The sequence below is a fragment of the Piliocolobus tephrosceles genome, chromosome 9 (assembly GCF_002776525.5).
Source record: "Piliocolobus tephrosceles isolate RC106 chromosome 9, ASM277652v3, whole genome shotgun sequence".
Taxonomy (NCBI): Eukaryota; Metazoa; Chordata; class Mammalia; order Primates; family Cercopithecidae; genus Piliocolobus; species Piliocolobus tephrosceles.
This window is the reverse complement of record NC_045442.1, coordinates 39,890,284-39,902,938: the sequence shown is the minus strand read 5'-3', so window position 1 is coordinate 39,902,938 and position 12,655 is coordinate 39,890,284. Positions and strand designations below refer to the sequence as shown.

Genomic DNA, 12,655 nt, shown 5'->3' with positions numbered 1-12,655 from the left:
CCCAGTGCCCTCAGCAGCTCTCTCCTGCAGCGAATCTCCCTGAAGCCCTCAGATGCCCATGATGATTTGTGGAAGCAACAGGTCCTCATCACAGCTGACTTTAAGCTGGGGCAAAGAACCATAGCAGTGGCTTCAAGCCTGGACAACCTTGTAGTCCCAATCTCCATAGAGGGTGAGGGCCTGAAACTGCATGGGCAATTTTTAGAAAACAGGCAGCTCCCTCCTGTAGGAGGTCTTGTGAAAGACATTTGCATGATCTGACCACTCAGGCCCCCGAGTTCGGGCCGTGACAGTAATTACTAATCTAACCCTGTAGGTAGCTTTGGAAGTTGATGAATGCAGCCAAATGATTGATTTTGAATGGCTGAACCCTCACTGGACAGAACCACACTTACGTACAAGTACTAAGTAACAGGATCCTTTCAAAAAGTCAACTCTATTCTTTGTTTCTTCTGATTATAAAATAATAATATATGCTTGATGATAAAAACTCACAACATAAATATGTATTTACATAGAAAAGTGAAAGATTCCAGTAACCATACGCCAAGATACGACCTCAATCAACAGTTTTTGTATCTTCTGATAGAGTTTTCTTTGTGTATCCACAGACATCTATCTGTCCTTCTTGCTCCAGAGAGATGACACTCTAAACTTAGGTATCACTTCATATTAAATCATAGAGACCTACCTCATTTTTAAAATCTCCTACAAAATATTCCATGTTACATATGGACCATCGTTTATTTACACAATCCTTTATATATATCTTTTTTTTTTTTTGAAACAGGATCTCACTGTGTCACCCAGGCTGGAGTGCAGTGGTGCAATCATGACTCATTTCAGCCTCAAGTTCTGAGCTCAAGCCATCCTCCCACCTCAGCCTCCCAGAGTAGCTAGAACCACAGGCACACACCACTCCCAGTTAATTTTTGTATTTTTTGCAGACACAGGATTTTGCCATGTTGCCCAGGCTGGCCTCGAACTCCTGACCTCAGGTGATCCATCCACTGCTGCCTCCCAAAGTGCTGGGATTACAGGTGTGAGCCACCGCACCCTGGCAACCTGTTACATTTTTTTGCAGAATAATTCTCAGGCTCTGTCAACATTGCTTTCCTAAGTCGTTCTCTGCCCAAATCCCACTGCCTGCTTTACTTTTATCCAAATGTACCCTGATGTCACTGGGACCTCCCAGAGACTTAGGGAAGCTGTCTGAACTCCAGCTCCCCGGCCTTGGGTGTCTGGAAGCCCTGCTCTCATGTCTGAATCTTACTTCCTCTTGATTCTGCTTCTCTTAGTGAATCCAGGCAGACTTCTCATGCCCATCACTCACCAAACCTAGACATGAAGCTTCATCCTTTCTCCTCTAAGAGCAGTCCATTGTGGGCAAGGATTTCATTGAATTTTTGGTAGCGAAGCAGCAAAGGGTTGACACTGGATTCAGCGAATCCACCCACCATTTCTCCCTCTGACTCCCCTGCCTCCCCAACCCTTTGGTTCCCAATGCAAGAGCCTCTGTCACAAGAAGTTGTCAGGAAATGTAATGCCTCATCCCACAGCCCATCAGGCCAGCCTGTCTTTCTCAGCCCCATCTCGCAGTTCTGGTGAATTAGAAGCCCTCCATCTTGTCATGCAAAAATACTGCCTCTCCATTCCAGAAGCCCCGTAGCTCCGAGTCTGCAGCTCTGTTTTGCCATCTGTTCTGTGGTTATCTTGCACGTGGATCGTGTGAGGCCTAAAGCTCTGCTCCTTTGGGCAGGAAGTAGAACTTCCAGATTCACCCATTGTTTAAAAGAATCCCACAGGGTAGGTGGCTTAAACCTGTAATCCCAGCACGTTGGGAGGAAGAGGCATGAGGATAGCTTGAGCCCAAGAGTTCAAGACAAGCCTGAGCAACATAGCAAGACCCTGTCTCTACAAATAAAAAAAACTTAGTTGGCCATGGTGGCACACAGCTGTTGTCCCAGCTACTGGAGAAGCTGAGCCCAGAGGATCACTTGAGCCAGGGAGGTTGAGGCTGCAGTGAGCTGTGATCATGCCACTATATTCCAGCCTGGGCAACGAAGTGAGACCCTGTCTCAAAAAAAAAAAAAGAATTCCCCTCGAACAGTAAGACAAGCACAGTGCCTTTTCCTGTGTAGCCCTATTGGCAGTAGTAATTCAGGATTTGACTGCTTAATCATTGCATACCCACTGTCCTGTGACTCAACCTCCTCTAAATTTATGCCCTTCAGCCAGTTGCAGTTTTTGCTAGCTTCAGAAGAAGGGACATCCACTTAGAAGTTAGTAAGATAACTTTAAGCCACATTGTGCCAGAAAATAAACTGAGACACATAACATGAGGAGTGACTCTGGACTGGTCCAAGACATCTCTTAATTCAAACACCAGTCAGTAAGATGAATTATGGAGACATTCTCTTGAATAGTCTTCCTTAGTGGCATTTTGTTAATTTTGCTGTATGTGGACAGCCATAGCAGCTCATTCGTATGGTCTGTTTCTAAACGTTGTTTCTTGGACAATGTACATACAGAAGCCATTCTCCTCTTCTGACGCCAGCCACTCTACTGAGAGTAGTACAGATGCCTGCACCATCCTTGATTATCTCATTTTCTTTTTCCAATAATCTTATGAGATAAGGTATTATTATCTTCACTTAAAAATGAAACAACTGAATTTCCAAGAAGATACATTACCAAAGTCACACAACCAGTAAATGCTGGAGTCAGGATTCAAACGTAGCTCAGAATCACTCCAAAAGCCATGCTCTTTGTCACAATTGGACCACCATCGAGAGTGGAACGTTCTGACTCAGTTCCTATTCTTACATTCCAAGGTTCATTGAGAACCATTTAAACTAGTAGTAATTTCTAAAACCCAGAAAAACAACGTAACTAACTCAAAAATAAGTTCTAAAAATCTTGAATGTTTGCACTTGAGAAATCTTATATTTAATTAGTGGAGGTAGAAGACATAGACTTTTGAGAATGTTTTAAAGGGAAGTCGAGAGAATTTTCAAGGGTTTAGAGGCTAATGGTATGGGCTTTTTACTTTTAGTTTAGTTTTTTATTTTTATTGTGAAAAAAAAAACCTCTAAGAAAAGTTTATAACATGTGTATATATATATATATGGTGCTGGTTAAAAATAGAAAATTACACTACCTGGTGACCTTCCCCGGTCATACAGCATTAGCACTGTGCTATATTTGTGTACTAGGGACACATTTCCCTTTCCTTGGCATTATCAGGACAATTTTTTACTCATTAACCTTGATTAGAATCATTGTAGTGATTTGTGGAAGAACAAATAGAAAGGGAAAGGGAAAATCATTCCTGTGATCACAGGAAAAGAACCAGAAGAAGGAGAAAGAGGGAGGTGATTAAGAGAATGGTTGGATAGGTATTTATAAGAAAACTTTTTTCTGAGGTGGAATGAATGGAGCTAGAAAGGAAAAGGCCGCGTGGGCTTCAGAAAGGAGAAAGGATGTGCTGGGGAAGGGATAGAGCTATTGGCACTGTGGGTTGGAGGTTTGGCTGCTCTCCGGAGCAAGCAAGGAGGAAGGGGCAGCCCAGGCGGGAGGAGAGGGGGCATTTTGGAGATGGACACTCACCAGTTTGGTTAGTCATCATTTGGGAGATATCCCCTAGACTGAGTGTCCAAGAGTGTGACTCTCCCGTGTTCTGTTCTAAATGGAAAGATCAATGCCCAGGAATCGTTGTTGTTTTTAACCAACATAAAATGTTGTTTAAATATTGAGTGCGCCTGTAATCCCAGCACTTTGGGAGGCCGAGGCAGGTGGATCACTGAAGCTCAGGAGTTCAAGACCAGCCTAGCCAACATGATGAAACCCTGTCTCTACTAAAAATACAACAATTAGCCGGGTGTGGTGGTGGGCAGCTGTAATCCCAGCTATGGGGGGCTAAGGCAGGAAAATCACTTGAATCCAGGAGGCAGAGGTTTCAGTGAGCTGAGGTCACACCACTTCGCTCCAGCCTGGGTGACAGAGCAAGACTCTTGTCTCAAGAAATAAAAATAAAAATAAAAATAAATAAATACGGAGTGGGTGTTGAAGTGAACAGGTTAGGAACTGAAAGGACAACAGCAGGAATCTGAGTAGTATTTCAGAAGTAAAAAAAGGACCACAAGTCATTTAGTAGGCTGGAAATGACAAAAGAGACTCATAACTAAACTAAACTTTATCAGTAAATTCCTTTGTTTAATTTATTACTACAGTTTACCATCACTTTTTTTTTTTTTTTTTTTCCAGGAGCCTTGCAAACAACAATCTTCAGACACTCCCAAAAGATATTTTCAAAGGCCTGGATTCTTTAACAAATGTGTAAGAGGACCTAAGAAATCACTGAACAATTAATTAATTTGCGGTCATTAACAAGGAAGCCTGGTATTGATTATTAGAATTTTTAATTGGCTTTTAAATTAAAATTAGGATTTGTAAATCTGAATTTTAACTGGCTAAAAATTTAAATTTACATAGACTAACATTTGAATCTTCTGTGGTATTTATCATTGGAAATTCTGAATATATGACACCCAGGCATTCCTTTAACAAAGTATGTGTCTATATGGCAGGGAGCAATGGTAAGGGACTTTGACAGGGTGGGAAGAGACCCGGCTAGAAATTTCAAGATCCCTTTTTTCTCATGAGGTTCAGGAAATAGGGCTACAAAGGGAAAACATAAAGGAGTCTGGGAAACTGACAGAATAAAGATGAAAGGTTACACCCTTGGGTTGGTCAGTCAACAGAGAAATGGAGCAGGAAGTGGGGGAAGGGAGAAAAGTTTGCCTTTTTTCTCATTAGACTGAACAACAACTCTAAGCTTAATCCCCAGGAATTTGGCGTAAGCCCCAGGAAGGGAATGAATTTAATTATTTTTGACCCTTTTTCAAACAAAAGAGCTTTCAAACTTTGACTTTTAAGCCTCCGAGTGAAAGATCTTTGCAAGGAATTTGTATATTTTGCTGTAAGCAAAGCAAGTAATATATGCCTAAACCTCTCAAAAGCAATTCAGCTTCATTATTTGCCTTCCAGAACATTAGAAAGGTATTTAAATGTCATAAGGTGGAATACAGGAACAAATGAAAGGATATATGAAAACAAAAGCTTTTTAAAAAAAGTATTCAGGTACTTTGCTGTAGACTATATATTCAAAACAACTTTTCTCCAATAACAAACAAAAGGAAAATCTGAGTCAAGTACTTTTTTCCAAGCCCAGTATTTAACTTCAAATCAGTAGCCTAATGAAAAACTTTCTTTGTTCCTTGCAGTATTTCCCCAGCCCCTCCTCCATGTCTATTACCCCAATTCCTGAATGATGGTTTAATTCCAGGAGAATGCCCAAATCAGGAGTCGTCCAAGAGAGTCCTGGACAGACCATGGTTATCTTCTCTGGTTTACGGTAGCCTGAAAGGTTGCCACTCATTAGTGTGGGTCAGAGTTCTCCTGGGAGACTAGGTCAGTTCTGGGAGTGTCTTGGAAGTTAGAACACACTCCATGGGTGACGTGGGATGTAGCTCGTTGGGGATCCTTTACCCCATTTTTGTGTTAGTCTATACCCTACACTAGTGAACAACAAAACAAAAAAATATTGAAATTGGCTCAGTCTCCAGGGAATCCCAAGATGGGTTTAGCCTTTTGGACCTACTCTAATATGCCCAAATCAAGAATTATCTTAGAAGTACAAGGATCCATGCCAACTTGCCTTTTAGTGGATTTCTTGGCTTTCTTGAAAGTATCCTCTAAAAAACATTTTTAAATGTTTGGGCGTTTAAAAATTATTTATGTGCGGTGTGAAGAGTAGGCAGCATCTATCTTAAGAATTCTGTGTGACCAGGAAAGGAGGTGGAATTCCTGAACAGAAGCAATGCAAATACACAGAGAACTTGGTGAGTTGGGGTCATATGTGGAAATGTAAATGGTCTATGCTGTATAACTTATTACAGGCATGAGCGATTGTATGTCTGTGGTAACTCTGCTGTGTCAAAGTCATTTCCTATTTAAACTGAATTTGTAGACCACAGAAGAGGATCAGGATTAATTATGTCTGTGAGGAAGAAGAAAAGCAAACAGCTCACTTGATTTAATTAAATACGTTACAATAATCACTACATTCTGTCCTTTAGACCTGTGCTGTCCAATAGGGTAGCCACCAGACACCTATGGTCACTGAGCACCTAAAATGTGCTCCTAGTACAACTGAGAGACTGAATTTTAAATTTTACTTAATTTCTTTAACAGTTAAATTTAAATCTAAAAGCTGATTCTCAGCTCAATTATTGGAAAATGTTAAGTATGTTTGAACAATTTGGGTATATACATCTATTTTTTTAATTATGAATTTTATGACATCTAAATATAGATCACCTATTTCTGGTAAAATTTAGCATCTGAATTAAGATATATTATAGGTATAAAATACACACTGGACCTCAAAGACTTAGTATAAAAAAGGAATGTAAAATATCTCAATAATGTTTATATTGATGATTGTCAAAATGATAATCTTTTGTATGTATTGGGTTAAATAAAACATATTATTAAAATGAATTATACCTGCTTCTTTTTACTTTTTTAATGTGGCTATAGAAAATTTTAAATTACATTTATGGTTCATATACTGTTTCTATTGACAGCACAGCCCTAGACTAAGCCACTTGGGGATCCAAGAGGGAGTAAGTGATAAGGTTCCATTGACTGGGTAGTCTTCAAGTGTGCATGGTGCTAACTCTCTGAGCCCAAAGTGAGTGGTCAGTCAGGTTCCAGGTGGATTATAGGGCAGGATATAAAGCCGGGTAAGGTCATTCTGCACATGTTAATTGTTCATGTAGAACTCTCTCCTGTGTGGGTAGGGCCCTTGTACAGCAAAAGCAGCTGAAGTTTGTCTTTCAGGGACCTGAGGGGTAATTCATTTAATTGTGACTGTAAACTGAAATGGCTAGTGGAATGGCTTGGCCACACCAATGCAACTGTTGAAGACATCTACTGTGAAGGCCCCCCAGAATACAAGAAGCGCAAAATCAATAGTCTCTCCTCCAAGGATTTCGATTGCATCATTACAGGTAATGTACTCATCATCATTCCACCTCATAAAATTAAAATAAGAGCTACCTTTTTTTTTCATATGCAGAAACTGATATTTTTTATATCTTAAAAACCAGCTGAGCAATTTAATTTTAAAAAAATTATGAACCATTGACAATGCTTCATGCGTTTAAAAGAAAAGTAAAATGACCATTTTACTATTCTCTGAAATACATGTATTTCTTATGAATATTTGAGATCCAGCCAAGGAAAGAGGTATTAGCTCACAGTTATTTATCATTTCCTCTTTTTGCAGAATTTGCAAAGTCTCAAGACCTGCCTTATCAATCATTGTCCATAGACACTTTTTCTTATTTGAATGATGAGTATGTAGTCATCGCTCAGCCTTTTACTGGAAAATGCATTTTCCTTGAATGGGACCATGTGGAAAAGACCTTCCGGAATTATGACAACATTACAGGTATGAAAAGCCTAATAATATTTTGAGTGGGAAGTTAAATTGCTTCAGCCAAGGGCAACAAGGAAAGATGAGTGGTATAGGGGAATGCTTTAGCAGACCTAAAGTCATTTGAATTCCAACTCTACCATTTGCTAAATGACCTGGGATTGTTCTCTAAGCCATAATTTCCCCACTTGTAAAACGGGAATAATATTAATACTTAACTCACAGGGTTGTTAATAAGATCATGTGAACACATATACAAGAAACTTAGCATAGGGTCTAGTATAATACATAAACAGTAAATAAATGATTATTTTTCTTCAAAGAAAAGTATTGGATGGTGAATCAGAAGTTCTAGTCCAGGTTCTGCCACAGTCTCTTTGGGCGAGCCGCTCATACTCACGGATACCCCCCAACCCCTTTTTCTTAACTATAAGATAAGAAGGTTATTGTAGATCAATAAGTCTCAAACTTTGTTGCACAAACGTTTCTTCTACAAAATGTTAATGTATGCCTTGTAACAAAAAAGATTTTGTGGTTCAATAAATTCGTGAACCATATCTTGGTCTTGTAGATTTGTAATACATACATCTGTGAATCTGAGAAGTCCTGCAGTGAAGAAATTTTTCCCGTATTTTTCACCCTTAATTTGGCCATGGAATCTAATTCTTTCTTTTTCTTTTTCTTTTTTTTTTTTTTTTTTTGAGATGGAGTCTCACTCTGTTGCCCAGGCTGGAGTGCAGTGGCATGATCTGGGGTCACTGAAACCTCAGCCTCCTGGGTTCAAGCAATTCTTGTCCTTCAGCCTCCCAAGTAGCTGGGACTACAGGCATGTGCCACCACGCCCCGATAATTTTTGTAGTTTTAGTAGAGATGGAGTTTTGCCAAGTTGGTCAGGCTGGTTTCAAACTCCTGGCCTCAAGTGATCCACCTGCCTCAGCCTCCCAAAGGTCTGGGATTATAGGAGTGAACCACCTTGCCTGGCCATACTTAGCTGATCTCTTAAGTTTCTTTCCCATTTTAATAATTTTTAAAATTATAAGTCATTAGTTAGAACATAGGGCTCCCTCTACAATTTTTAATATCAGCTTTAGCTTCTAATACCATTAAATCTGCTCTCAAGAGCACTCACACGTCCCCATAAAAGGTAACTCTTTAGATAAGGCGTGAAGGGTCATGATGGATTTTGCTGGTAGCCATCACCCTCATTGCTCAAAGGACCAAGACAGGTCCGGGGCTTGCTCAAGGCTGGGGTTGCTTAAATAAAGGGATCCCTTCCAAATTGAGACCATTTTAGAATCTAAAAGAAACTCCTTTCTTTTAGAATCCTCCTTTCTGAAGGAAGAAGGTCATGCTTCCTTAGGCCCCCATAAGTTTTCCAGTGGACTATAGCAGGGTTTTGTGCAGTTGAAACCAGGCTCTTCTTACTTTTGTATGGTTCATTAATTTCTTTGAATGGCTGTTTAGATGAGCACTTACAAGAGAAATAAATCATACATCTGCAAACTTTCAGAGGGCACCTCACAGCTCATCTTGTCTAGGATGATGTCTTAGTCCCTTCCTGCTGCTGTAACAAAAAATACCTTGACTGGGTAATTTATAAGAACAGAAATTTATTTCTCATAGTTCTGGAGGCTGGGAACTCCATGATCAAGGCACCAGGAGATTTAGGGTCTGGTGAGGGCTCACTCTCTGCTTCAGAGACGGTGCCTTCTCTATGTCCTAACATGGCAGAAGGGCAAAAAAAGATCTAACAGGCTCATTCAAGCCCTTTTCCAAGGGCACTAATTCATTCATGAGTGTGGAGTCCTCATGATCTAATCACCTCCTAGACACCCCACTTCTTAATACTATGACACTGGGGATTAAACTACAACATAAATTTTGAAGGGACACAAACATTCCAACCATGGTAGATGACAAATATGTATCCCATACTCAGTCATTATCCCTTCCTTCACTCTAGACAGGCACCACTAATCTATCATGGTAATCGTTCATGTAGAGTGCAGACACGGCCACAGAATCCTTCTCAACACAGTTCCCCAGGCAATCACACTCAATGAGTCAAACAGTATTCGTACGTGTTGGAATCTGGTGGCCATCCTTAATCTAGTCTAAAGTCTCATTGTACAGAAAAGAAAACTGAGCCTCAGAGAAGTTAAATGATTTTCTTAAGATCATACAATCAGTTTAGCCCTGAAAAGAGTCACAAAGAAAACTACCTTGCCTAGGGATGAAGCCAATTAGTAGAAAGAGTTAACATAGAACTTTCTGCCCTGCACTAGAGCTGTAGTCAGAAGAGGCCTAAAGCCCAGATTTGCCCAGCTGTCTCTGGATTTTCTAGAGCCAAACTCCTTCTGTAAAATCAGAATCTCACAGGTCAGATAAATGTCAAACTCTTCCCCAAAGGATATCAAGCTAGGCCACTGACAGATCCCACATCATTTTCTGTGATTTCCCAAAATAACTTTCAGGAGCATTGCCCATGGCTGCCCCTGTCTTTCGATTTTCTTAAACATTCCTCTTCCTTCTCTTCACTCCTGCCACCAGTGACCTAAAGCTCCAGAAAAATGAAAAGCGGCATCTCCTTTCTTTGCAGGGAAAAGGCGAGTTATTCTAGAGCAGGAAGCAGTTCAGACTTAGAGCAAAACAATTACAGTAGAGCCATGGACTACCCAGACCACGATGCTAGCCTTTGGTTATCTAAGATCTTAGATAACCCAAATTTGAAGTCCTGGAATAGCTAACTTGTCCCCAGCTTGGGTTAAAAGTGTAGAAACGCCGGTAGGCCTGGCTTTGAATCCCCAACTCTGCCTTCTGCTACCAAAACAGCCTCTCTGAGCTTCAGTTTACTCATGTGGAAAAAGAGATAATATTTATCTCTTAAGATTGTTGGGAAAATTAATGAGGTAAATTGAGAAAGCACATAATAGATGCTCAGTAAACAGTAGTTTTCATTAGAATTATGATTAACTCATGATGTGTCAGGGAAAGTAATGCTTTCTTTGTGCAAGAAATAAGAGAACACTCGGGCCATAGCTGTGTGTCCTGAACGTCTAGAGCAGGCTGGATATGACGTTAACAACTCAATTGTTGGTAACAAAGGCCCCACAAGGCACAAAGGCACAGAACTTCAGGACACTGCTGCCATTGGGCTTTGGAGACCAGCCTTGCCTAATCAACCAAGGAGATCTCTTGTTTCAGGCTGATTTGGGTGGAAGTTGTATGGCCCCAGCCTGCATGTTTACATGCTCCAAAAGAGGATGGCCACACAACTAACCTCTCCTTTGTCTTTTCCCAGGCACATCCACTGTAGTATGCAAGCCTATAGTCATTGAAACTCAGCTCTATGTTATTGTGGCCCAGCTGTTTGGTGGCTCTCACATCTATAAACGAGACAGTTTTGCAAATAAATTCATAAAAATCCAGGATATTGAAATTCTCAAAATCCGAAAACCCAATGACATTGAAACATTCAAGATTGAAAACAACTGGTACTTTGTTGTTGCTGACAGTTCAAAAGCTGGTTTTACTACCATTTACAAATGGAACGGAAACGGATTCTACTCCCATCAATCCTTACACGCGTGGTACAGGGACACTGATGTGGAATATCTAGAAATAGTCAGAACACCTCAGACACTCAGAACGCCTCATTTAATTCTGTCCAGTAGTTCCCAGCGTCCTGTAATTTATCAGTGGAACAAAGCAACACAATTATTCACTAACCAAACTGACATTCCTAACATGGAGGATGTGTACGCAGTGAAGCACTTCTCAGTGAAAGGGGACGTGTACATTTGCTTGACAAGATTCATTGGTGATTCCAAAGTCATGAAATGGGGAGGCTCCTCGTTCCAGGATATTCAGAGGATGCCGTCGCGAGGATCCATGGTGTTCCAGCCTCTTCAGATAAATAATTACCAATATGCAATTCTTGGAAGTGATTACTCCTTTACTCAAGTGTATAACTGGGATGCAGAAAAAGCCAAATTTGTGAAATTTCAGGAATTAAATGTTCAGGCACCAAGATCATTCACACATGTGTCCATTAATAAACGTAATTTTCTTTTTGCTTCCAGTTTTAAGGGAAATACACAGATTTACAAACATGTCATAGTTGACTTAAGCGCATGAGACACCAAATTCTGTGGCTGCCATCAGAAATTTTCTACAGTACATGACCCGGATGAACTCAATGCATGATGACTCTTCTTATCACACTTGCAAATGAATGCCTTTCAAACATTGAGACTGCTAGAACCAAGCACTACCAGTATCTCCATCCTTAACTGTCCAGTCCAGTGATGTGGGAAGTTACCTTTTATAAGACAAAATTTAATTGTGTAACTGTTCTTTGCAGTGAAGATGTGTAAATAAGCGTTTAATGGTATCTGTTACTCCAAAAAGAAATATTAATATGTACTTTTCCATTTATTTATTCATGTGTTCAGAAACAACTGCCAAATAAAATGTTTACATTTTCTTTCATATCCCAAAGGTAATTATTTACAGGAGCTGTTTTATTCTTGTTGTTGTTGGTTTGTTGAAGAAATAGTTTTATATAATAGCTTTGTATTTGGATCAAGGATTTACAGTGTGAAGAATGAGTGAAGATAGAATTATGGGTAATCTGATATTGATTACCCATAATTTATGACCAGGTTTATATGTGGCTGGATCAGATGATTTTGAACATTCAAAGGTATTTCCAAAGGTCATGGCCTTTCGGGATAATTTGAGGTGAAATGGTGACAAATTAAAAGAAAGGTAGAGAAATTTGCCTACTACAAGAGGACTGATTTGAAATTAGTGACAGCAAGACCCATCCTTTCCTGACTGATAGCCCCAGAGAAAATCATCACTCAGACAACTTCTAGGAGAAAGTAAAATCAAGAATTAGGATCTCAATACCCTATTTAGGGTCTTTCTAAACATCTGACAGCTGATAGAGATTGTAACCTTATAGCGTTTGCCTCAAATGTACCTGTCATGAAGGCCTCTTAATCTGACCAAGGATGCTTCACTTCTAGATACAATTTTGATTTGTTATTTACCTGCTGCAGAGTGCCCAAAAGGCTCATATCTGATTTTCTAAATTTCTGCTTCTGGATCACATGGGTCATTAGCACAATGCCTGTGATACAGTAG

General features: G+C 40.0%; 1 protein-coding gene across 3 annotated transcripts in view; it reads left to right on the top strand.

The window, feature by feature from the left end:
• LGI1 (leucine rich glioma inactivated 1) overlaps positions 1 to 12,012 on the top strand; it is a 39,501-nt gene extending 27,489 nt beyond the window's left edge. For 2 of the 3 annotated variants that reach the window (XM_023226291.1, XM_023226290.1), the window contains 4 exons: positions 4,267 to 4,338; positions 6,907 to 7,076; positions 7,355 to 7,519; positions 10,806 to 12,012. In XM_023226291.1, the coding sequence (XP_023082059.1) occupies positions 4,267 to 4,338; positions 6,907 to 7,076; positions 7,355 to 7,519; positions 10,806 to 11,641 (1,243 nt within the window). In that variant the 3' untranslated portion in view covers positions 11,642 to 12,012. The remainder of the gene's footprint in view (positions 1 to 4,266; positions 4,339 to 6,906; positions 7,077 to 7,354; positions 7,520 to 10,805) is intronic. The other variant, XM_023226292.1, reaches the window with a different exon arrangement.
• Positions 12,013 to 12,655: the final 643 nt, after the last annotated feature.